Source organism: Lagopus muta, chromosome 14, assembly GCF_023343835.1.
Source record: "Lagopus muta isolate bLagMut1 chromosome 14, bLagMut1 primary, whole genome shotgun sequence".
NCBI lineage: Eukaryota > Metazoa > Chordata > Aves > Galliformes > Phasianidae > Lagopus > Lagopus muta.
In genome coordinates this window covers 17,794,711-17,816,138 of record NC_064446.1, presented here as the reverse complement: position 1 = coordinate 17,816,138, position 21,428 = coordinate 17,794,711, and the positions used below count along the sequence as shown (strand labels likewise).

Genomic DNA, 21,428 nt, shown 5'->3' with positions numbered 1-21,428 from the left:
CCAAAAGTGATTAAACGCATTACACTAAATGCAAATTGCTGCAGCTGAAAACAGAATCGAAGACCTGAAACCACCAACCCCGACACAGAAGTACGTATTAAAACAAGAAACCTCACTTAGCCTGATCAAGTATACTTAACGTCTTCCCAGGAAACAGCACGGAAAAGTTGCGCGCACACGCAGCCGTACTTCAGCCATCACAAATCACAGCAGCTGAGGCCGCCGGGCTCCCTTCATCCGACCCACGCCCCGCCACCGCGCTCCCGCAGGCCGGACCACCGTTCCCCGGCCCGAAGCGCGTCCCGTCAGGCCCACGGGCGGCGCGGGCAGAGCTCCGCAGAGAAGGGCCGCCAGCACGGCGCAGCCGCGACCCGACCAGGGGGGAGGCAGCGCTCCGCGGCCGCGGCCCGTTCACCCCGCGGCCCGGCCCGGCCCGGCCCGCGCCCCGTCGCCGCTTCCGCCGCCGGGTCCTCACCGCCAGGTCCTGGGGCACCGCTCCGCTCATAGCCCGCACCGTGCCGCTCCGCCAGGCCCGGGAGGGCAGCGCAGGCCCAGAGTCCGGACCCGCCGCCTCACCCTCGCCCGGCGCCGCCGCCAGCAGCAGCAGGAGCCGCTTTCCCACGGGGGAGGCCGCCACGTCCGCCATCCCCGCCGGACAGGAGCCTCCTCCGCCGCCGGCCCGAGCCCACCGACCGCCGCGGCCCGAGACACCGACGGAACGACCGCCCCTCTCCGGGCCTCCCAGCGCCGCCCGCCCCGATCCCGGCATGCACCTCGCGAGGACGGCCTTCCCTCCCTCCTTCCTCTCCCCCACAATGCCCCGCGCAGCCGAGCTGGCTGGGCCGTTCTGGGACCGGCGGACGGACGGAGCCCTCCGGCCGCAGAGGTGCGGCGGCCGCGGACAGAACCTGGAGCAGTCGCAGAGACGAGGGCCGATCGGTGGCCAGGTGCCTTAGGAGGAGGAGGCCTTCCTGCGGCAGAGATGCTTATGAACTCCAGGTTCAGTGTCTGAAATAACAGAAATTAAGGAGTTTTTACCTAAGTTTTGAGGTAAATGGACATCATAAAAAAGATACAGTAACAGCTGTAGAAGTGGGGCCTGAGTTGCTTCAGATGGTTCTGAGTTGGCCCAGTAGTAAAAGCAATATTGCTAGTCTGGGTTCTTCCCTGTTAGCTGATGCATTTTTTTAATGGCATTATTAGGGGATAATTATGATATATCGTACCGTGTGGAGATGGGGTCAGGAAACCCAAAGCACAGATGGGACTCTACTTGATGAGGGACATGAAAAATAACCAGGGATTCCACAGGTGTGTTGGTCAGAAGAGACAGGCCAAGAAGAGTGCATCCCTTCTGATAAGTGAGAAGGAAGAACTGGAAACAGACACAAAGAAGGCTGAGGTGCCCAACTAGCTCTGTGCCTCAGTCTTCACAGGCAGCCAGAATGCATGTTTCCCTCACATCCTTGAACCTCTAGGTGGGAACTGGGGATGCAAATTCCCTCCCACTGTAAGAGAAGAGCAATTTGAGAAGAGCAATTTGTTTTTGAGAATAAACGTGTACAAGTCTATGAGGTCTGATTACATGCATCCCAGGGACTTGAAGGAACTGATGGATGTGGCTGCCAATCCATCAGTTTTGAAATCCATCATATTTGAAAAGTTGTGGCTGTTAGGTGAAGTCCCCCATGACTGGAAAAAGGGAAACATCACTCATTTTTGTGAGAAAGGAAGATCTGGGGAACTACATGCTAGTGAGCCTTGTGTCTGTGTCTGAGAAGATAATGAAACATATCCTCCTGGAAGACATATTGAAGCACGTGAGGGACAAGCAGATGATCTGAGAGAGCCAGCATGGCTTCACCAAGGGCAGATCATTCCTGAACAATCTGGTGGCCTTCTATGATGGAACAACAGCATTAGTGAACAAAGAAAAGGGCAACTTATTTCATCTACCTGGAATTGTGCAAGGCCTTTCATGTGATCCTGCACCACATCTTCATCTCTAAATTGAAGAGAGATGTGGGTTTGAAGGCTGAACTATTCAGTGGATAAGGAATTGGTTAGAAGACCAAAGCCAGAAAGTTGAGGTCAGCAGCTCTATGTTCAGGTGGAGGCTAGTCATAAGCAGTGTCCTCCAAGGGTCAATCTTAGGACTGGTACTCTTTAACATCTTTATCAGTGACACAGATGATGGGATTGAGTGCATCCTCAGCAAGTTTGCAGACGACAAGCTGAGTGGTGCAGCTGATACAACAGAAGGAAGGGATGCCATCCAGAAGGACCTGAACAAGCTCAAAAGGCAGACCCATGTAAGCTTAATGTGGTTCAACAAAACCATTGGTAAGGGCAATCCCAGATACATATACAGACTGGGAGAAGAACTCACTGACAGCAGCTCTGGCTGAGAATTTAGGGACTTGCAGCCCAGAAGGCCAACAATATCCAGGGCTGCATCATAAGAGGGGTGGCAGCAGAGCAAGGGAGGGGATCGTCCCTGTCTTTGCCCTCATGAGGCCCCACACAGAGTATTGCATCTGGGTCAGAGGCTCCCAGCACAAGTAAGATGTGGAGCTGTTGGAGAGGGTCCAGAGAAGGGGCACAAAGATGATCTGAGGGCTGGAGTACCTCTCCTACAAAGGCAGACTGAAGGAGCTTGGCTTGTTCAGTCTGGAGAAGGCTCCAGGGACACCTCATGTGGCCTTCCAGTACTTAAAAGGAAGATTACAAACAGGAGGGAGACTGACTTTTTATACAAGTCTGATAGCAATAGGCCAAGAGGAATAGTTTTAACTAAAGGAGGGGAGATTTAGATAAGGTGTGAGGGGGAAGTTTTTCACTGAGGGTGGTGAGGTGCTGGAACAGACTGCTCAGAGAGGTTGTGGATGTCCCATTCCTGGATGTGTTCAAGGCCAGGTTGGATGGGGCCCTAGTGCTTGATCTAGCAATTGGCAACCCTGGCCACGGCAGAGTGGTTGGAACTAGATGATCTTTGAGGGCTATTCCAACCCAAGCCATACTGTGATTCCAATATATTAATAGGATGCTGTTGTCATGATTACATAATGCATTTCAACAGCCCTCATGTAGAATAGTGCAGTGTCCTTTTCAGCATGCTTGTACAACTTAGTTCTTCAGAAGTCTACGTGCAGCTTTACACCTCTGTGCATTCAAGACACAGTAGCACTGATTGAAACTAGAATGAGTAGATGCTACTCTTGACATCAGAACAAGGATGTTCTTGTGAAAATCATTTGTTTTTTTCTTTACTGTTTTCTCTGAGTCATAGTTAACTTGACAGTGAATCATGATCAGCAGAGACAAGTTGCTTGCTTTCACCTACGTCTGTTCAAAATGATTGTGCCAGGTTGTTTACATTAAGTGGCAGTATTTCATCTTTGTTACTTTCTGGTTACAGGGATACAATCAATTTTAATAGGAAATGGATACAGTGATGCCCAAATACCAGTTTGCAGATTGCCTGTCCTCAGAATTGTATTTCTTTATCCCCTTATCTGTACTCCTTATCAATTGTCTGATGTTAGCCCTGATGTGGGATGCTGATAAAATAGTGGACAGATTTCAAGACAGATTATTTTATTTAGAGAGAGGCTCAAAAGACTCTTTTTTGCAAGCTGTGTCTGCCCTATGTATTTTAAAGAACTATGAAGAACTTAGGAATTTCTGCAATAAGACATAAACCCGTAACTGGAAAAAAGAGGAATTGGTTATTTTTCAGCCTTCTTGAAACATCTATTTAACCTAAAACTTTGGGGGAGGAAAAAAAAAAAAAAAAGCCTCACATTTGACTTGTGAGAAAGCAAGTAAGTACTGAGTACTGGGCTACATCCAAAGCTGTCTCTTAAGCCCTGAAGATGACTGCTTTTTTCAGTCTTTGTTGATAGTGAGTCTCCAGAATCCAAAGAAAGTCATTCACTATTGGGATCTAGGGAGTAATTATGTGGAAAATCAAACCCATCTTTTGTGATAAAAGTGGGACTGATGCAGACAATTATATGTACATGCTTTTTGTTTGTTTGTTTGTTTTTTGGGTTGGTTTTTTTTTTGCTTTTATACCCCCTCCCTCTTCCCACCCTCTTCAATGTATGCTGTATTTCAGGTTTCAGGCCACCACTTCCACAGACAGCAGCCACATTCTTTGGAGAAGTTTATTAAAATATATCCAAGTAATCAAACATTATCTAATAAGTCAGGAGAGAACTGAGCAAAACATCTGTACAGAGGACAGTGCTGTAAGCTTTTGTTTTACATGCTTTATTTCAATGTTTCACAGTTTAGTTATTGTCTACAAAAATATATTTCTGAAACTCTGAGTCCTCTATAAAAAAGCTGGTCAGCAGCAGTGACCCTGACAAACAGAATGTACCTTGGGACAGTATAAGCACCTCCTGTAAGCAGGTTAGTGAAGGTAGGGCACTCCTGCCTCACCCTAGGAAACTTCTGTTCTTTGGGAATAAAGCTCTGCACTAGTTCTGAAGGAGGGTATTTTAAGAGGGGAAAAAAACATCCTTCCACTTCTGTATACTGCACTAAAGGAGGAGCTGTGAGTCAGTTTATCACACATGAGAGGATGCTGTTGAAATAACTTGGCACTCATGGGATGGGGAAGACCACAGTATACTTCGGTACTGGTCATTTTTCTATGAGCTGTCTGTTCAGAACAGCCTTTGGTCTGGTGACGGCAAGATTAGTCCATGCACAGAGCTACAGACGGAATACAGGCAGAGCAATTCTACAAACACAAAGAGAGCCCTTCACTGAGGATGTCATGGTCAAGGTTCTGTTCAATTTCCACCTCAGCATCTTTTGCTGAGGCTCTCATCAAGGGAGATGTTGCCTTCATATCCAATCACTCTGCATGGTGTTGGATAAAGCAGAGCCACTATTGCTGTCACATTCCACCCATAAGAGGAGAGAAGGGATGCCTAGATTCACAAATAGAATCACCAGTGCTATCAGCTAGTGCTCCTCAGCATCCATAACAAAGTATTTCTTACATCAATTAGTTACTCCTACATTTACTAGTCATCACATACAAAGAGAAACTCGAAATGTCCCCTAGAAGAGATCTTCCCACTCTTCTTCAGAGTGCACAGAGCTGCCTGACTGATCTTAAAAATATACAGATAGACGGAAATAGATATGCTGCCTTTAACGAAAAGCATCTACCTTGCATTGTGCTCTAAAATAGAGACGATGAACATACTCTGATTCTCTGTACTCACTAAGGTTGTAACTAGAAGCACCTTACCACAAAATAATCTGCAGATGTTAACCTCTATGCAGAGCAAGAATTTTTAAGAGCAAATAAGGAAACAGTAGTTATGGACAGACTGCTCCCCTAAAGCAGTAATAGACAGATCAGCTCTCAGTACCTGAATGAAACATTTCCCCCCCGTCCCCCCATCCGTCTGTCAGAAGAACAGCTTTCTGAGTTAGCAGTTTGCAAAATGTAGGTTACCTAAAAATTACAGAAATCAGAAAGGAGCTGCTGGTTATTTTAGGTACGACTCAAACTGAACTGCTTCTGACTCTAAGCTTTCATTCAGAAGAATTCTCTTGTCACTTGCACCTAACACCAGTTCCAGTCTGACCTGGTAAACCTGAGCAGCCAAGGAGGTATATGGATTTTAATTAGAATCAGCATGATCCATGAAACACAGAAGCCAACCTTCACTAACACAAATACCTTATGAAAAAAAGACGCTCAACACTAAAGAACAAATATCTCACTCATGATGAACAGTTAAAAAGTGTTAAATCGGCAAAGAAACACCTGAAGCTTACATCTTGCCTATTTTTCTTTCTTGAATAGCCAAAGTTTTTCTGTTTTTGTGTGGTTGGAGGGGTGGCGGCAGCGCAGACTGGCGGGCGCATACAGGGAAAGGAATGAATCACTTCACTGTGTCATTAGTAAACTAGATAGTAAGCTATTATATAAACACATAAAAACAGGGAAGAGCCTAAAATCTTTGCTACTCTGAAGGCTTTGCTCAACTTCTTGAACTGTAAACAGCCTAAACAGATTATTTCATCCACTCCTCAAAGTGCATTTCCAATCTGTTCCCGCCTATTCAGCTCCCAGTCACAGACACACAAAAGGAATCAAGCAAGGCAGGTAACACCACACACAGGGTATGCCTCCTGTGTAGCACCTAGTATAACAAGATAAAACACACAGAATATTTAGAATTAAGGAAAATCTCCCGGGGAATCTGTTTTGTTGAAGGCTCCACCCCCCTCAAAGAAGTGAATCGGTTGGGACAGAGAAACAGAAAAATACTTCAGAATAACAATCCTGCCTTGGCTTCAGGTGATAACATAATTGTGTTCTCCTTTATGAATAAGCTTTTCTCCTACATGAATAAGCATTGTGATACTAAAAAAAAAAGCGCTCAATTTTACTCTGCTCTCTACTGAAGTTACAACATATGCTAGTAGAGCTACGCTAACTAGGCTAATTTGGTCAAGCCTTAAAAGCTTTCTCCATCAGCAGAGACTAGTGTCACCAGCACTGCTGTGCTACTTCTAATTGGTGCAGTTATGCCTACAAAGCTCTGTAGAACACAGCTTAGAATTTTAACGTCATACACTCTGTGAATAAACAGCGTCGTTAGACTGAGGTACGTGTGTGCAAGGAACCAGCAACTGCAGCTGCAAATTATTGCTACTTGCTGTCTCCCAGTGCAATTTTTTCCTATTTCTGTATTTTCTCATCTTCTCTGAGGTACATTCACATAGGTAAATTATTTTGAAGCCTTGCAAACACAGTGGCCACTGGAACACATTTGAAGACTTTTAAAATTCGTTTCAAATTATTTACAAGGCTGACTTTGAAACTGTTATTTTTATCTTCAGGCCTAGTACTGCATAGACAAAACTTACAGTCACGAACAAGCACTGCTTGTGCTGTCCGTTCTCATAGAAAACCTTAATTAAAACAAGCAAGGTAATGCACAGAGCTGAAGTTGCATTTTACTGACAGCATAATACAGACAAATCACAACTTCTCCAATTTATTAATCTTTTTCTGATATTTCCCATGTCTACACTTTGAGAGGTACAGCCAAAAGGAACTTACACTGCTACAACTGAAAAACATGCCCTGAAGTCTGCTGTTAGGGACACTGAAGGCCATCCCTGATCAGGAGGCATTACCTCTTCTATATTCAAGTGCACTAAAACAGTTCCCTGTCACAGACAACTGAGGCAGACACATAGGAAAAAAACACTGGTTAAACTAAGTATTTCCAAGGGGAGGCAAGGTCACTGCTGCCCTGCCCCAGAGAAGGAGAAAGATTCACCAAGAGATTATAACTAAAAGGGTTACAAAAATAAAGGCAAGACCTAAAGTTTGCCAGTAATGAAATGCATTGTCCTGCCCTGCATTAACAAGAAACAGTCTCTGCAGGGTGTTAAAGAAAGTCCTAGCAGAAGATACTTTTTTTTTTTTCCTTTTTTTTTTTTTTTTTTTTTTTTTTTTTTTTTTCCCCTGCTGCCAGAGAAGAGAAGATAAAGATGCTGCTACTGATCAGCAGGAATCTCTCTGTCTGCATCCAGTTTGCTTGTCTCTCCTGGGGAAGGGGTACGCGGTGCAGAGTGGGAAACAGAAGGGATCCCATGAGCTACAATCCCTTCCACTACTGGTGGTTCTGGTAGCCCAGGGGTGGTTACTCCCACTACTCCTGGAGGAAACCTGAAACCAATAGAAACATAGAAATTACATGCTTGTCTAGCAGTTATGCAAGGGGAAAAGAGATGCGTATGCCCTCAGGCAACTGAATACAAATCCCTCCTTTAAGTAGAGCTGCTCCAAAACAGAACACATGGAAAGTCTCCAGAGCTGAAGAACAGTAGTTACCACCCATTACCAATTTACACTTGATCTCAGACAGGCAGAGGCAGCTCTGTCACCTACTAAGCATTTGGAAGACAGGTGCAAAAATCGGAACCAGTGGGAAACAGCATGAGTCACAGTGTGGAGGCAGCCTGAAGAGCTGGCCTCTCCAACAACAGAAAGAATGCAATCTACCACCTATCTTCCACTGGGCTCCAACACAGAAAAGAGCTAAACTAGAAAAACAGTCAAAATAAGATGAAAAATGGTAAAGACACCTATGAATTGCTAATGAACCCTTTACTTCCATGTGGTCTCCTTATACCTTCCTTCTCCATAAATACATCAGAATCTGCGTAGATATCTCAGAGAAAGGAAGATAATATATTTCCTATTTTACAGAGAGGAGAGAAACAGATGGGAAACAAGCAATCCACAATCACTTGGCAGGTCTGTAACTGCCTGAAATATAACCCATTTAGGCCACTGCCTGAAACTACTGGACAATGTCTTTTTAAAAGTCCTCATCTGTGATGCAGGTAAGAACCATGTTTTATTTATAAAGCCACAGCAATATACACACCTTCTGTACGTTAAGATCCAGACCTCTTTTCAGGCATCCAGCAGGCTTTCTTATATTAATATATCTATTGGAAAGGTCTTGCAAGCATTAGGAAAAATCAACCAATACCCAACTGGAACTAAGCACGTTTCTGGAATGGATTCAGGAGTACTGCTCTTAAGTTTTTGCACAAAGCTCATTTACAGTGTATAAAGGCACAAAAGCACATCTGCTTATACGTAAAAGCCGTTCTCAAGCCCCAACAGTGATGGCTGACTTATTGCAGCAGGAAGATATGTTTGGAAGCAGTAACTCAGACAACCTACATATCTCACCTGTACGCTGCAGCTCCATTGAGTTCTGGGTGGACACTTGCAGGATCAATACCGGACCACTGAGCTGCTAACAGCAAATACTCCTTATTAACACAGTTCCTCAAAGCGTCAGGAATATGACCTGTGGGAACACCAAGAATGACAAACAAAACAAACAAACAAATAAAAACAGGAGACAAATAGCAGGGAAACAGGAGACAAACAGAAGAAAAGTAAAAAGGAAATGCTCAGTATCTTTTCCATCTACTCCCATATGATAACAATGTTCAGAGGAGTCTCCCTTGCCCAACAGAGGAAACTGATCCTTCCTCATCACTTCCGTGACCTTGGGAAAACCATTGGCCACATAAACTGCAATTGCCAAGGCTTACCTTCCCTAAGAGACAAACTGCTACTCCAAAAAAAGTGTACAAATTAACTGTCAAAGGAATTATTGCAAAGGATTTAGAAAACTTAGTAAGAGATTGCAACTCTTATGCCTTCCAAAGGAAGGAAAGTGCCACTTCAGCATTAGTTACTAGATTCTCAAGAAGCAAAGAGACAACTATCAACTTACACTCCAGTTCCAGAAAGTAGTTAACGAGCCTAATATTTAAAGAACAGTTAGCAATTTCAAATCCATAATCCTTGCAGTGAACTAACAAAAAGACTCCTAATTTATCAACAGCTGCAGAGCACAGTCTTCCTCATTACCTGTAATAGCTCTGCGGATCTCTTTAGCTGCATCTTCTCTGGATTCAATGGAAGCCTGCTCGCTGTACCAGGCAGTGTGTGGGGTGCAGATCACATTGGGTGCATCTTTTAAGGGCCCCTGAGCAAAGCTGTGGGGAAAAAAAAAAGAAAAAAAAGTAGTTTCTCTCCAGAAGTGATGAACCCACCTGTCCTCTCAAGTATCACTGTAATTTAAATAAAAAAGAATCATCCACTGCATGAATCATAGGATAACACAGGCATGCAGGCGCAGTTTTACCTGAAAGGCTCAGATTCGTGTACATCCAGTGCCGTTCCTCTGATTCTCCCCTCTTTCAAGGCTTGTGCTAAGGCTTTCTCATCGACCAGACCTCCCCGGGCTGTGTTCACTAAGAAGCAGCCCTGGCGCATCTGGAAGAAGAAAAACATGAAGTGCGTTGATAAAGAGACTTTTCAGGGGAGCAAAGTGAATGCTGGGAAGTCTACTGGAAATGAGCAGCAGCCTGCAGTGATTAGATGAGGCCTGGACGAACTAGGAGTGCTCTCACTGCAAAGCTAACCACAGGGGAAATGCCTGCAAGCAATGCCCAAGAAATTTGCTTTTAAAATGAACAAACAAAAACCACAAAAAAGACAACAAGGGCAAAAGTGGAACTCTCAAGTTTTGCACTCCATATTCATCCTACTACTTTAAAGAAGAAAGAGGACATGAATCAAGTACACAGCTATACAAAACTGGACTGTTGTATCCAGATGCCTCTCATGAAAGTACAGAAAAACATTCACAAACTACTGGAGTAGAGCCCGAGACTGGCTTTGCAGTGGGCTCGAGCAGAAAGACTTTGGCAGAGCAGTGTAAAGAAGCTTATAGTCCCAGCCACAGCAGATCTAGCTCTAATCAATACAGCCAGTTATGAATTTTAAAGGCAATTTGAAATTACTTAATCACTTAAAACATTCTTAATAATAATTCTTAACAAATTACTTGGCAAGAAAATATAATCCTATTTTTTTCTTATCAAGAAATTCTATAAGCACAAAGCACAGGCACCCAGGTCCACATGCTCCCAGCCTCCAAAGGCAGCAGGAGGCACACGGTAGAGGCAGCAGGATTCACACGCTCTCAGCCTCTGTGAAAGCAGCAGTTTCTGTTTGCATTCATTTCCACAGTGTTCTGTGGAGGAAATCAAGCTCCTGCTGCACCTGTTTAATAGTGAAGTCATTGATGAGGTGATGGTTATGTTCATTCAGGCTGCAGTGCAATGTGATGCAATCGCTGTGCATTAGTAGATCCTGCAGGGTTCCTACTCGCTGTAAACCCAAGGATCGCTCCACTCCATCCGGCAGATAGGGATCATAGAAAATCACGTTGAAGCCAAAGGACTTGGCTCGCAGAGCCACTGCCTGTCCAACTCGGCCTTCACAAAAGAAAACCCACAATCATCAAGGAAAGGTAAAACAAACTTTAAAGACAAGATACTGGGGTAGACTGGGAGCCTACGCTGGAGTTTACTGTCAAGGCCCAAGGTAATGCAGCCCTGAACATTGCTAGGATTGCCATAGCAACCCAGAGTAGGCAATTCAGTGTTGATCCCATGTGGCTAATTCTAGTTCTTCCCCATGCAATAGCCTAAAAGGAGCTCTGTTTTTCAAATCAAGCCTGTACCCTGTTTCAGAGGCAGTAAGAACTTGAAGGAAATGGAAGCTTTCAGGCAGCTTTGTTACTGATACAGAGCCTTGTATACAGGGAAACAGTCACTGAGGAGAGCTGCCTGAAAATTCCAATTCTTCTAACAGCATGGACAAGGAAAAAAAATCCCCAAACCCATGACATATACCCAACTCCTCAAGATGTGCATCATCACAGAATAGGGCACTAGCATTTCTTATGAGTCAGTGTGTTTCACAATGAACAGCTGTAGAATTATCCTCTTTGTTTTTCCTCTCCAGCCTGTGACTCTTTTGGTTCCCAAAGACGTTCGGTTTACTTTTCAGCCTAACGATTCCCATCACTTACCCAGTCCAATGATGCCCAAAGTCTCCCCACGGATACGCACAGCACCTCCGGCCACTTCTCGAATCTGCTCTACACTTGAAGCTCGATTCCCCTCCCGCATGGCCTGATGCAGCCACGTAACACGTCGATAAAGGTTCAAGATGTGGCAGAGGGTGGAGTCAGCAGTCTCCTCAACTGAGGAGGAGGGGATGTTGCAAACTGCAATGCCTACAAAGCCACAGAGTTCATGAGATTTTTACTGTCACATGATGATAAAACAAACCAAAATACAACTCTCTAGGCAGAAGTACTGAAACATAATTCAATGCTCCAGAACTACTACCAAGAAATGCAGAATTCATTTCAAAAAGTCGTTCTACAGCAACACAGACAGGACCAGACAGCTTTTTAATCCCAAGGAAATACCATCCCTTCCTTATATACAGATATTAATTTGACACCCTAACCAGCTTGAAAAAAAAATCGAAACAAAAAAAACCACCAGGCTGAAATGAGGACAAACAGATCACAAAGTGACAAAGGAAAACTGGACAAGTTTTCTACACTGAAAGATGCACGCATTCCTGTGGTACTCTTGGACAGATTGTGGAAGAATTAAGATGACAGATGGTTAAGCTCTTTCATGCCTCACTGACCAGATGCTGACTGCAACTAACAGCTTTTCCACGAGCAACGCTAATTACTTAATTCATTAATTGTAGAGAAAAAACACAGAAGTTTGAAATTATATTCAAAAATAATGACATGTAATATATGTGCTCTAGGAAAACATACAGCCACAAAGTACCATAAAACAAAGGCCAGAGCCACCAGGTAAATTACTAACACCAACAGAGTGAAGGTGCTGCAAACCTTAAGAAAGATTACTGGCGGGAAACGGAAAGATGTTAGAGCACAGTAACAAAACCTGGTCAAGCCTGAACAACCTGCCCCCTCAAGAAAACAAAACAAAAATCACAGAGGGACAGGCAGCATATGGCTTCACTGCCACTATCCTTCATTCAACAGCCTTCTGTTGAAAGGCCTTCTACCCCCAACAGGGGTAACACGGTAACACCTCTTTGGAAGAGACTTTTTTTAATCTGGCAAAATTTTTAGCAAAAAAAAAAAAAACCAACTTGATTAAAAAAAAAAAAAAAAAAAAAAAAGGGCCTATTCTGAACAAGCACACTTTTCCTCCTCAAAAGTCCACCAGTATCTAAAAATTAGGGTTAAAATTAAGGTAATCCTTGGAAAGAAATTCAGCAGTGCACCACAAGAGATGTTCAACTAACTTCAGATCACAGCTTCATCCCTAGCCAATTAGGAAAGCAAAAGCTATGCATGATCCCAGCAATGACTCCTTTTATCTATCAAACACTTTGTAATTGTGTCACAATGCCACACATTTTGTTTGGAGAAGATGAATAGAGCAGACAGGGAAACCCAACTAACTTCTTTTAATTTCACTAGTTAGCAGCTCATTCATCTTCAGAAAAGCATTCATTTCTTACATAAGTAGACACATATTTGTGTTTACACCTAATGATATTTGCATGGTAGAAAGCACACATGCAACCGTTTGGACCAATCAGAGGATTGGGAACATGTAAAAAACAGTATCATACCTTGGAATGAATTAAAGAGACTGGCTAAGCATGGAAATAATCATTAATTGTCCACTGAAATTTTGGCTATGAGTAAGAAGGATCACACTAGCTCTCCTTAAAGCAAAAATGGCAAGAAGCAATTTGATGGTGAAAGAACTTTGCCTGTTTAGCTTGAGTGCAGAATGAGGAGGAAAAGGAAAGCTTTGAATCTGAATCAAAAACATCCATGGTAACACTAAGCAGAGAACCCTAGGAGAGGACTAGGTTCGAACGCAACCCTGAAGTGCAATGGCAGGGTAAGAGGTGGAGGCCTTGCAAGGAAATTAGCAATCTTTAGCTGAATGGTTCAGACGAAAAGGCACTAGACAAAATTGCATTCTTCATTTGTTTACAGCTCTTCTGTTCCTACAGACCTCGGAACTGTACTGTCTATCACAATTTTAGATATAAATACTTGCACTTAGTTTAAGCTTAATTTAATTTGCATTAAGAAAGCTTTCAAAACACTGGAACAACCTCAAGACAGAAAGTAAGGGATTCTTAGCTGATCCATCTCCCTAAGGAAGCTACAAAGTTTAAAAGCCACATTGCCATATCTTTAGTAAGAAAAAGCAATTTTTGTCACCTGATACAGAGACTCTTCCCATGCCTTAAATCCAAAGTTCTAAAGTATTCCGTAAAATGTTGTACCAGAATCTGCCTGCTATAAAAACGTAAAAGAAACTCACTAAACTAGCATCTACAATGAGCCTACCCAGCATCAGCATTAGAATGATGTTTTCAGACATCAGTTTGCACAATCATTTTTCCACAAACAATCCAAAACTGCCTCACCGAGGAGTTATGTAGACATTGTATTTTAAGTTCCTGAACTCCAGACAAATTCAAAGAATCTGCCTCTTCAACAGACAAGTTTGAGATCTGAGAATCTTCCTTTCAGGCCATCCAACAGCTCAGATATTTCCCTGCTATGTAAATATGCAGCTCCATGGGAGCTCCCACTAAGCAGCTCCGAACCTTTTCAAGTAAAGGTTTCAAACGTACTGAGTTATAAAAGCAGAAAAAATGTAGAGTGTTCTGACTCCTCATTCAGTTCTGATCACAAAAGAGCCAACATGGCATCATCATACCTAATTCTGCAGCAGATTTGATGTCAACATTGTCATAGCCACTGCCAATACGCACAATGACCCTGAGGGCTTTGAATTTCTCCAGATCCTGACGAGACAGTGTAATGGTGTGATACATCAGAGCTCCTACTGCTTCATTCAGTACCTACAACAGAAAGAAGTTCAAATCAATCTTTGCTTCCTTACTCAAAGAGACAGAGCTTTACATTTAAATGCTCTCATGTTTTCTTCCTCACCTTCTCATGGATTTCCTGAGTTGACTGAGCATCACAAAATGCAACTGTAGCAACATCCTTCAGGATGGGCATCTCCACAGTGCAATCTCTTCCATCCAAGAGCGCAACCAGTGGCCGTGATGGCATTGGGCCATTCACAGCAGGAGGCCGTATGCCTATTAAGAAAGTCAACAGCAGTGGTTACATGAAAGATAAGAACACTGGAGCCCTCAACAGAGGTCCAAGTCACTCAACAACTAGGAAATGAATCTAGGAGGAAAAATAAATAGTACTCCCATCATTGATTCAAATTTTAATTTTTTTTAAAGCTCAATCATTAACAAGGTAACGGAAACGACATACTCGCAAGCACATCACCTTACTCGAGAATCCTAAAACAAACAGCACTCGCTTCAGGCCCAGCCTGCGTTACACCGCCTCGCTCCGGCTCAGCATTCCGTTCCGTTCCCTTCTTAAGCGTGCAGAAGGACCCCCGAGTCGTCCCCGGCGTCCCTGACAGCCTACCCCCGCCGCCCCTTCCCGGCCGAAGCTCTGCCTGCGGCTCAGCGCCAGGCACGCCAACGGTGCCGCAGAGGAAAGCGTCGGAGGAGGAGCGCGCCGGGGAGCGGCCGGAGGGCCCAGGTCGTGCGGGGAGCGCCGAGGCCAGATCCCCGCCGCATAGAGGCGGCCGCAGCACGGAGCCGAGCCGCCCGCAAGGCGCCGCCACGGCCGAGGGGCGCCTACCCGCCTCACCTTCACAGATCCGGTCCAGCCGCTGCCGCTTCACTTTGTGCCGGTCCATGGGCCGGGCCGGGCCGCGCCGCGCCAACGCTCCGCGCCGTGGGGGAACGCCGCCGGCTCCGGCGGGAAAGCAGAAGGGCAGGGCCGCGGCCCCGCGCCGCGCGGCACAGCAGCCGCAGAGGCGTCGCAGACGGAGCGCCCCTCGCTTCCGCTTCCGCTTCCGGCTGCCGCCGGCGCGCGACGCCGCGCCCCGCCCCACAAACCTTTGCGGCGCGGCAGGGAGGGGAACCGCGCGGTGCCGACGGGCGGCCGCCGCTGCCCTGAAACCTCCCGCTGCTCCCCGCCGGGCCGCACCACCGCTCGACCAAGGCCAGCCCTGGGCCGCCCGAGCCCTGCAGGAGCGGCGTCCGCCGTCGCGCCGGGAGTCAGCGCCCTACCCGCACAGCCGCCGCGTCCGGACCCTGCCGGGAGTCACCCCCCCCTCCCGCGGGTAGCGAAGGGCCGCCCCGCCCCGCGCGTGAGCTGAGCTGCTTCGCGGCGGTGCCCGATAAGGGCCGGGCGGGGCCAGAGGCACCGCTTTAGAGAGCGGCGCTACCGCCTCGGCTCCGCTGGAAGGACGATCGCGGTGGCCCCTTTGTATCTAAAGGCCCCACAACCTTTGTGGGGCGGCGTGGTTGGGCTGCCCTGAGCTTCGTAATCCGGTAGCACCAGAAGGAAGGTCTCGGTGCTTTGCTTTCAGAGCCAGAAAAAAGTCTGAGCTTTTCTTTCTGCTCCATAAATACATGTTCCCACATTTGGAAACTGGCTGCTGGCCATATCCATTTCACATTATATTGATGTTATAACCCTTTAAATCAATAAAAGTAAAAGGACAAAAATGAAGGAAGAAAAAAAAAGTTTGAGGGTGGAGAGGCAGTAATGTTAAAATCCGTACAGATACTGACTCATGCACATGGAGGGACTGCCAGAGTGTCTTGAGCAATCAGGGAAAGGCTACACAGAGGGAAACACGGAGTCACCAGAACACAAAAACCCTCACGCATCACAGCAGTGGCCAGCTGCACAAACACTGAGCAGTGATGCATGCGATGCCAGCTGTCACAGTACACCTTTCAGGAAGCATAATTTTTGCTCCATCCAGAGCACTTGACCAAAGCCAGTCTTCTCAGAGCACATCTCTGTCCTGCCCGTAGTCTTTTAGCCAGTGAACTGACTCTTGTCCAACAAACAAGATTCTCCCCTTCCTCATGCCATCCATGGGACAAACAGTTCACGTAGATAAGGGCCGCCATCAAGAGATGGCCAAAAGAGATGGCCAAAGAGATCACCCAAACAAGCTCAAAAGGCAGACTCGTATAAGCCTAATGAAGTTCAGTAAAGCCAAGTGCAAGGTGTAGCACTAGGGTCAGGGCAATCCCAGATACATGTACAGACTGGGAGAAGAACTCACTGACAGCAGCTCTGGCTGAGAATTCAGGGGCTTGCAGCCCAGAAGGCCAACAATATCCAGGGCTGCATCATAAGAGGGGTGGCAGCAGAGCAAGGGAGGGGATCGTCCCTATCTTCTCTGCCCTCGTGAGGCCCCACACAGAGTACTGCATCCAGGTCAGGGGCCCCCAGCACAAGAAAGATGTGGAGCTGTCAGAGAGTCCAATAGGAGGGGCACAAAGATGATCTGAGGGCTGGAGCACTGCTCCTAAGACAGACTGAAGGAGTTTGGCTTTTTCAGCCTGGAGAAGGCTCCAGGGACACCTCACTGTGGCCTTCCAGTACTTAGAGGAGATTTACAAACCGGAGGGAGACTGACTTTTTATCCAAATCTGGTAGCGATAGGACAAGGTACAAATGCACACAAAAAATGCTCACACAGTATTGAGTGAAACAGCCTGACAGCCCACATGGGCACTGTGGAGCTACAGTGTAGAGCTGCTATGCTTGTATATTGCAGCTAGTAATCGCAGCTACTTGTTTTGTTGCATGGCTTGACCCTTAAGACACTTCACTCTCAAAAGACAGTTCCACATTAATTTATCAGTTCTCATGTAACAAAATCCATCTGAGAGCAACAGAGTCTGAAGATTGTACTCACTAGGGAAAGAAAATCACCTTTTATGCACATCCTCTGGAGATAGTAGATAAACATGGTACTGTTCCCCTTGGTATTTTCCAGGTAGCCCTCTTGGGCCCCTCTGGGCTGAGGTGATTGTCAGGTAAGCCTCCCCTGCCATGCACCCAGCGAGGCTCAGGGCTTCTATGCGCGTGTGGAGAAGGGACCCACCAGGTGGCACTCCTGCAGCACCACTGAGGACCATATTCAATATCTGGTGCAGCCAACTGCTATTGCAGCATATCCCCACCCCAAGAGAAAAGGAAATAAAGACAGCTCTTTCCTGAAGGATGGCACAAACAGAAATTTCAGAGCGAAGCAGAAAATCTAGTGTTTCTAAGCTGCCTTCGGGCTGCATGATGGGATCTTCTCCCCGAGGGCTTTAGCTGGGCTACAGGCTCCAGCACTAAGGCCCAGGTGTGCACCTCCATCAAGCAGACTTACTGTGGTACTCCTTTGTTCTACTCCCCGGTATCTGTCCTCCCCCATCACGTGACCTCCCAGTGAACAGGGCCCTAGAGATCTAGCTAGAGTCTAGAGATCCAGCTGTACAAGAGGTGCATGAGCATATCTGTGATGGTGCCTCAGCCATTGACACAGCTTCCTTTCAACATGGCTTTCTTTAAAAAAAAAAAAAAAAAAAAAAAAAAAAAAAAAAGAAAAAAGTGTCTATATGTTACTACTAAAAAATAAGAGGGACAGCTTTACTCTTTTCACTTGCATGCAGAATCTCACCTTAACTTCTCACTTACTAGCCAAACAGATTTAGTTTTAAGGGACCATGTTGCATATGGAACATGCATTTACATTTATGCTGACTGACCTTCACCTCTATGTAGAAACCATAAAGCACCTGTGAATAGTGTATGTTGAGATATCTTCCTAGGCTGCTGACATCATCTTGCTGATAGTTTTTAAGGCAAGCAAATCCTTAATCTCTCCTTAAAAAGGAGAGAAAGGAGGGAAGATGTAAAGGAGAGGGTTTTTTGAGGGCAAAGACAGAAACTGGAAATCCCAGAAACCTTGTTGCCAAGGTCAGAACAGGTAGAGACATCTGGACACAGAAGCTTTGCTGTAGTCCAAAGTCCTACCATGTGGGAGTGGCTCATACCTAGGTCTTTCCTGGTAGACTCTATAGTACCTAATGCCGTTGATAAGATGTAAAGTAAACATTAGACCCTGTGCAGCTGCCCTGCCATGTTCCCATTTGTTTTACAAGCAAAGAGGAGAAAAGCTGCAGGAGTACTGAAAATAAAGCTCTGCTACAAGTCACAGGAAACTGCCACCTCCAGAGCTGCCTTCCACAGTGCTGAAGGTGATGGAGGTGGCAGCAGAGTGCTGATCAGTGATCTTTCCTACTAGGGTGCCTGGGAGTCCTGTCTCGTAGGTTGATGCAAATGGAAATCCAGACAATTTTCTCATGGAAAACAGAAGTAGGGCTGCTAAGGAATCAAGGGAAAATAATTTAATACATGCTCTGTCACTTGTTTCTTCTCATCTGTTTAAGTAGCTTGTCAACCTACACAAACAGTAAAATAACGTTTTAGATCCCATTATTTTTCTGTAACAATATTTAATATAACACGTACCTCTGAACAGCTGCTACCCTTAAGGTACTACAGTACCTTCTCAGCTCTGTCTTGCCATTGCCACATCCATAGTTCTGCATGTTAATTTAGCATTACTTGAGAGAAAGAGAACGCAAGCAGCTGCTCTGACATTATGTGGCATGGATATATCAAAATCAGAAAAACAAGCCAGCATCTGTAGATCTCACAGTGCATCATTTAGATAACTTTGAATCAAAATCTAGTGGAATGCATTATTAAAGTTAATTGTTCTATGCTCTTATCTCTGGGGAAAAAAGGAAACCTAAGGTAGTATAACAATGCTCTCAGAAGGAGCTCCTTTGCTCTCTTGAAAAAAATTTTAGCTTTCCTCTTACAAGCAAGTTTTCATAAGAACTGCTCATTACTTGGGTAGCTCTAGAATCTGTCACTTAAGCACATGCACTCTAACCACTGCCATGACTAGTTGGTGGGAAGGGCCTCATAGAGTCTTTAGTCCAACATCTATTTAACGCAGTACTATCATCAACACAAAAGAGAGTTGCTACAGCTTTTCCTACAAGTTTTGAAAACATTTAAGGATACAGTGCATCTCCAACACATCTGCAGATAACCCATTCCAGCACTGCACCAAATTCATTTTTGCAAAAAAAAAAAAAAAAAAAAACACACCACCACAAAACAATCTCAAGCAAGTCAAAAGCCTATGGGTGACAGAGACTGAGGCAGCAAAGGAAGTTTTATCATTGGTATCTACAACAGGCCACCAGGTCAGTCAGAGCCTGTCAGTGAGGCTTCCTACCTCCAACTGCACAAGGCACCACAATCACAAGTGCTCGTCCTGCTAGAGGGCTTCAACCACCCTGAGATCTGCTGGAACAGTAGTGCAGCGAGCTGCAGGCAATCCAGGAGGCTCCTGGAATACAGGAGGATAACTACCTGATCACAGCAGCATTTGGGGGGATGCAACACTGGACCTGTTGCTCACAAATGCAAATGAGCTGAGTGATGACATCAGGATTGGAGGCTGCCTAGGCTGTAGCAACTATACTATGTTTGAGTTCATGCTTTGAAAGGACATGAGACAGGTGAAGAGTAAAACTAGGAAGCTAAACTTTAGGAAAGCTAACATGCAGCTCATCAGGGAGTTAATCAACAAAGCACACTGGGAAGCTGTCCTCATGGCAAGGGTTTGGAGCAGAGACGGCAGATTCTTAAGGAGGCTTTTCTCAGGGCACAAGAGCTCTCCATCCCCAGGTGTAGCAAGTCAGGAAAGGCAGGCAAGAGACCAGCATGTCTGAACTGGGACCTGCTGGGCAAACTAAAGAGTAAGAAGAAAATTCACAGTCAGGGAAAACAACAGGTACTAGAGGAAGAATATAAGAAAGCAGCTATGCTGTGTAGGGATGGAGTCAGGAACGTCAAGGCCCAGCTTGAACTGAACTTGGCAAGGAATGCCAGAAAGAACAAAGGCTTCTACAAGTACCTCAACCAGGAAAGTCCAGGAGAGAATACCCCACCTAATAAGTGACACAGACAAGCTGGTAATAACAGACAAGATGAAAGTTGAGGTACTTAACAGCTTTTTGCCTCCAACTTCCCTGATAACTGCTCACCGAACAGCTCTCAAGTACTGGGTTTAGTAAGAAAGGATCAGGGAAGCAAAGTCCCTCCCACTGCAAACAAAGATCAGGTTTGTGACCACCTGAGAAAACTGAACATCCAGAAGTCTGAGTCCCAATGAGAAGCATCCCAGAACATGGAAGAAGTTGGCTGATATAGATGCCAAGCCACTCTCTCTATTATTTGAGAAGTTGTGACAATCAGGTGAAGACCCCAGTAGCCAGAAAAAGGAAACCTCACATCCAATTTTAAGAAGGGCATGAAAGAACAATCCTAGGAACTACCCACCAGTCAGTCTCACCTCTATACCAGTGAACACTATAGAACAGACCCTCCATGAAACAATACTAAAGCACATGAAAGACAGGAAGACACCGTGAGAGAACCACTATAGCTTTACTAAAAGCAACTCCTACTTAACCAAATGTAGTAATTGGACAGATCAAAACAAAAGGCACTACAACTGAGATGCGATAACAGAAGGATCAGCACAATAGAAAGGTACTACAAAGAAAAGATCACTCATGCATATCAGAAGATTCAAAGTTTGAAAGGAAAGATCCCCCAAAAAGAAATATTCAGAAAGAAGCCTTTCCCCAGTGGCAATCAGCCCTTAAATGAGGTCTAAGAGAGGAGCAGCCAGGCTCCATCCCTTCCTGTCACACAGGTAAATTGCTGCACCTGTGCTCCCAGGGCTGACGGTCCTTTATCAGGTGCTCCATCAGTGGTTCAGGCCACGACTCAGCAGATACCGTACAACCAACCTGGTTGCCTTCTATGATGATGTCACTGCATCAACAGACGAGAAGAGCCACTGATGATTCTATGATACCTGGCAAAAACAATTTTCACAGTATTCAGTCTGAATCACCCACATTACCAATTGAGGCTATGATCACTTCTTAAGTCATTTGCCCATTATCAACATGGGTTTGGCTTTGTCACTGTAGCAGAAATGCTGAGTCATGGTCTGAAACAGTGATTGGGCACCTG

The 21,428-nt window shown here is 45.4% G+C and overlaps 2 protein-coding genes across 3 annotated transcripts in view; both read right to left on the bottom strand.

Moving 5' to 3' along the window:
- The window catches only part of KDM3B (lysine demethylase 3B), a 49,627-nt gene extending 48,867 nt beyond the window's left edge, over positions 1–760 (bottom strand). For both annotated transcript variants that reach the window (XM_048960184.1, XM_048960183.1), the window contains exon 1: positions 476–760. In XM_048960184.1, the coding sequence (XP_048816141.1) occupies positions 476–646 (171 nt within the window). In that variant the 5' untranslated portion in view covers positions 647–760. The remainder of the gene's footprint in view (positions 1–475) is intronic.
- A 3,391-nt stretch (positions 761–4,151) lies between these two features.
- Positions 4,152–15,364, bottom strand: LOC125700027 (C-terminal-binding protein 2). Its single transcript, XM_048960187.1, has 9 exons — positions 15,150–15,364; positions 14,418–14,572; positions 14,182–14,326; positions 11,463–11,669; positions 10,649–10,863; positions 9,726–9,856; positions 9,449–9,576; positions 8,756–8,876; positions 4,152–7,717 (listed from the first exon to the last, which is right to left on the bottom strand). Exons 1-9 carry the CDS (start codon positions 15,196–15,198, stop codon positions 7,546–7,548), a joined length of 1,323 nt encoding a protein of 440 aa, XP_048816144.1. The 5' UTR covers positions 15,199–15,364; the 3' UTR covers positions 4,152–7,545.
- Between the last annotated feature and the right edge of the window lie 6,064 nt (positions 15,365–21,428).

Coding starts and splice junctions, on each gene's coding strand:
- LOC125700027 (XM_048960187.1), bottom strand. CDS start 15,198: ATGGACCGGCACAAAGTGAAGCGGCAGCGGCTGGACCGGATCTGTGAA. Junction 10,864..11,462: donor TTTGGGCATCATTGGACTGG/GTAAGTGATGGG, acceptor TCTTTTGTGAAG/GCCGAGTTGGACAGGCAGTG. Junction 9,577..9,725: donor CACGAATCTGAGCCTTTCAG/GTAAAACTGCGC, acceptor TTTTCCCCACAG/CTTTGCTCAGGGGCCCTTAA.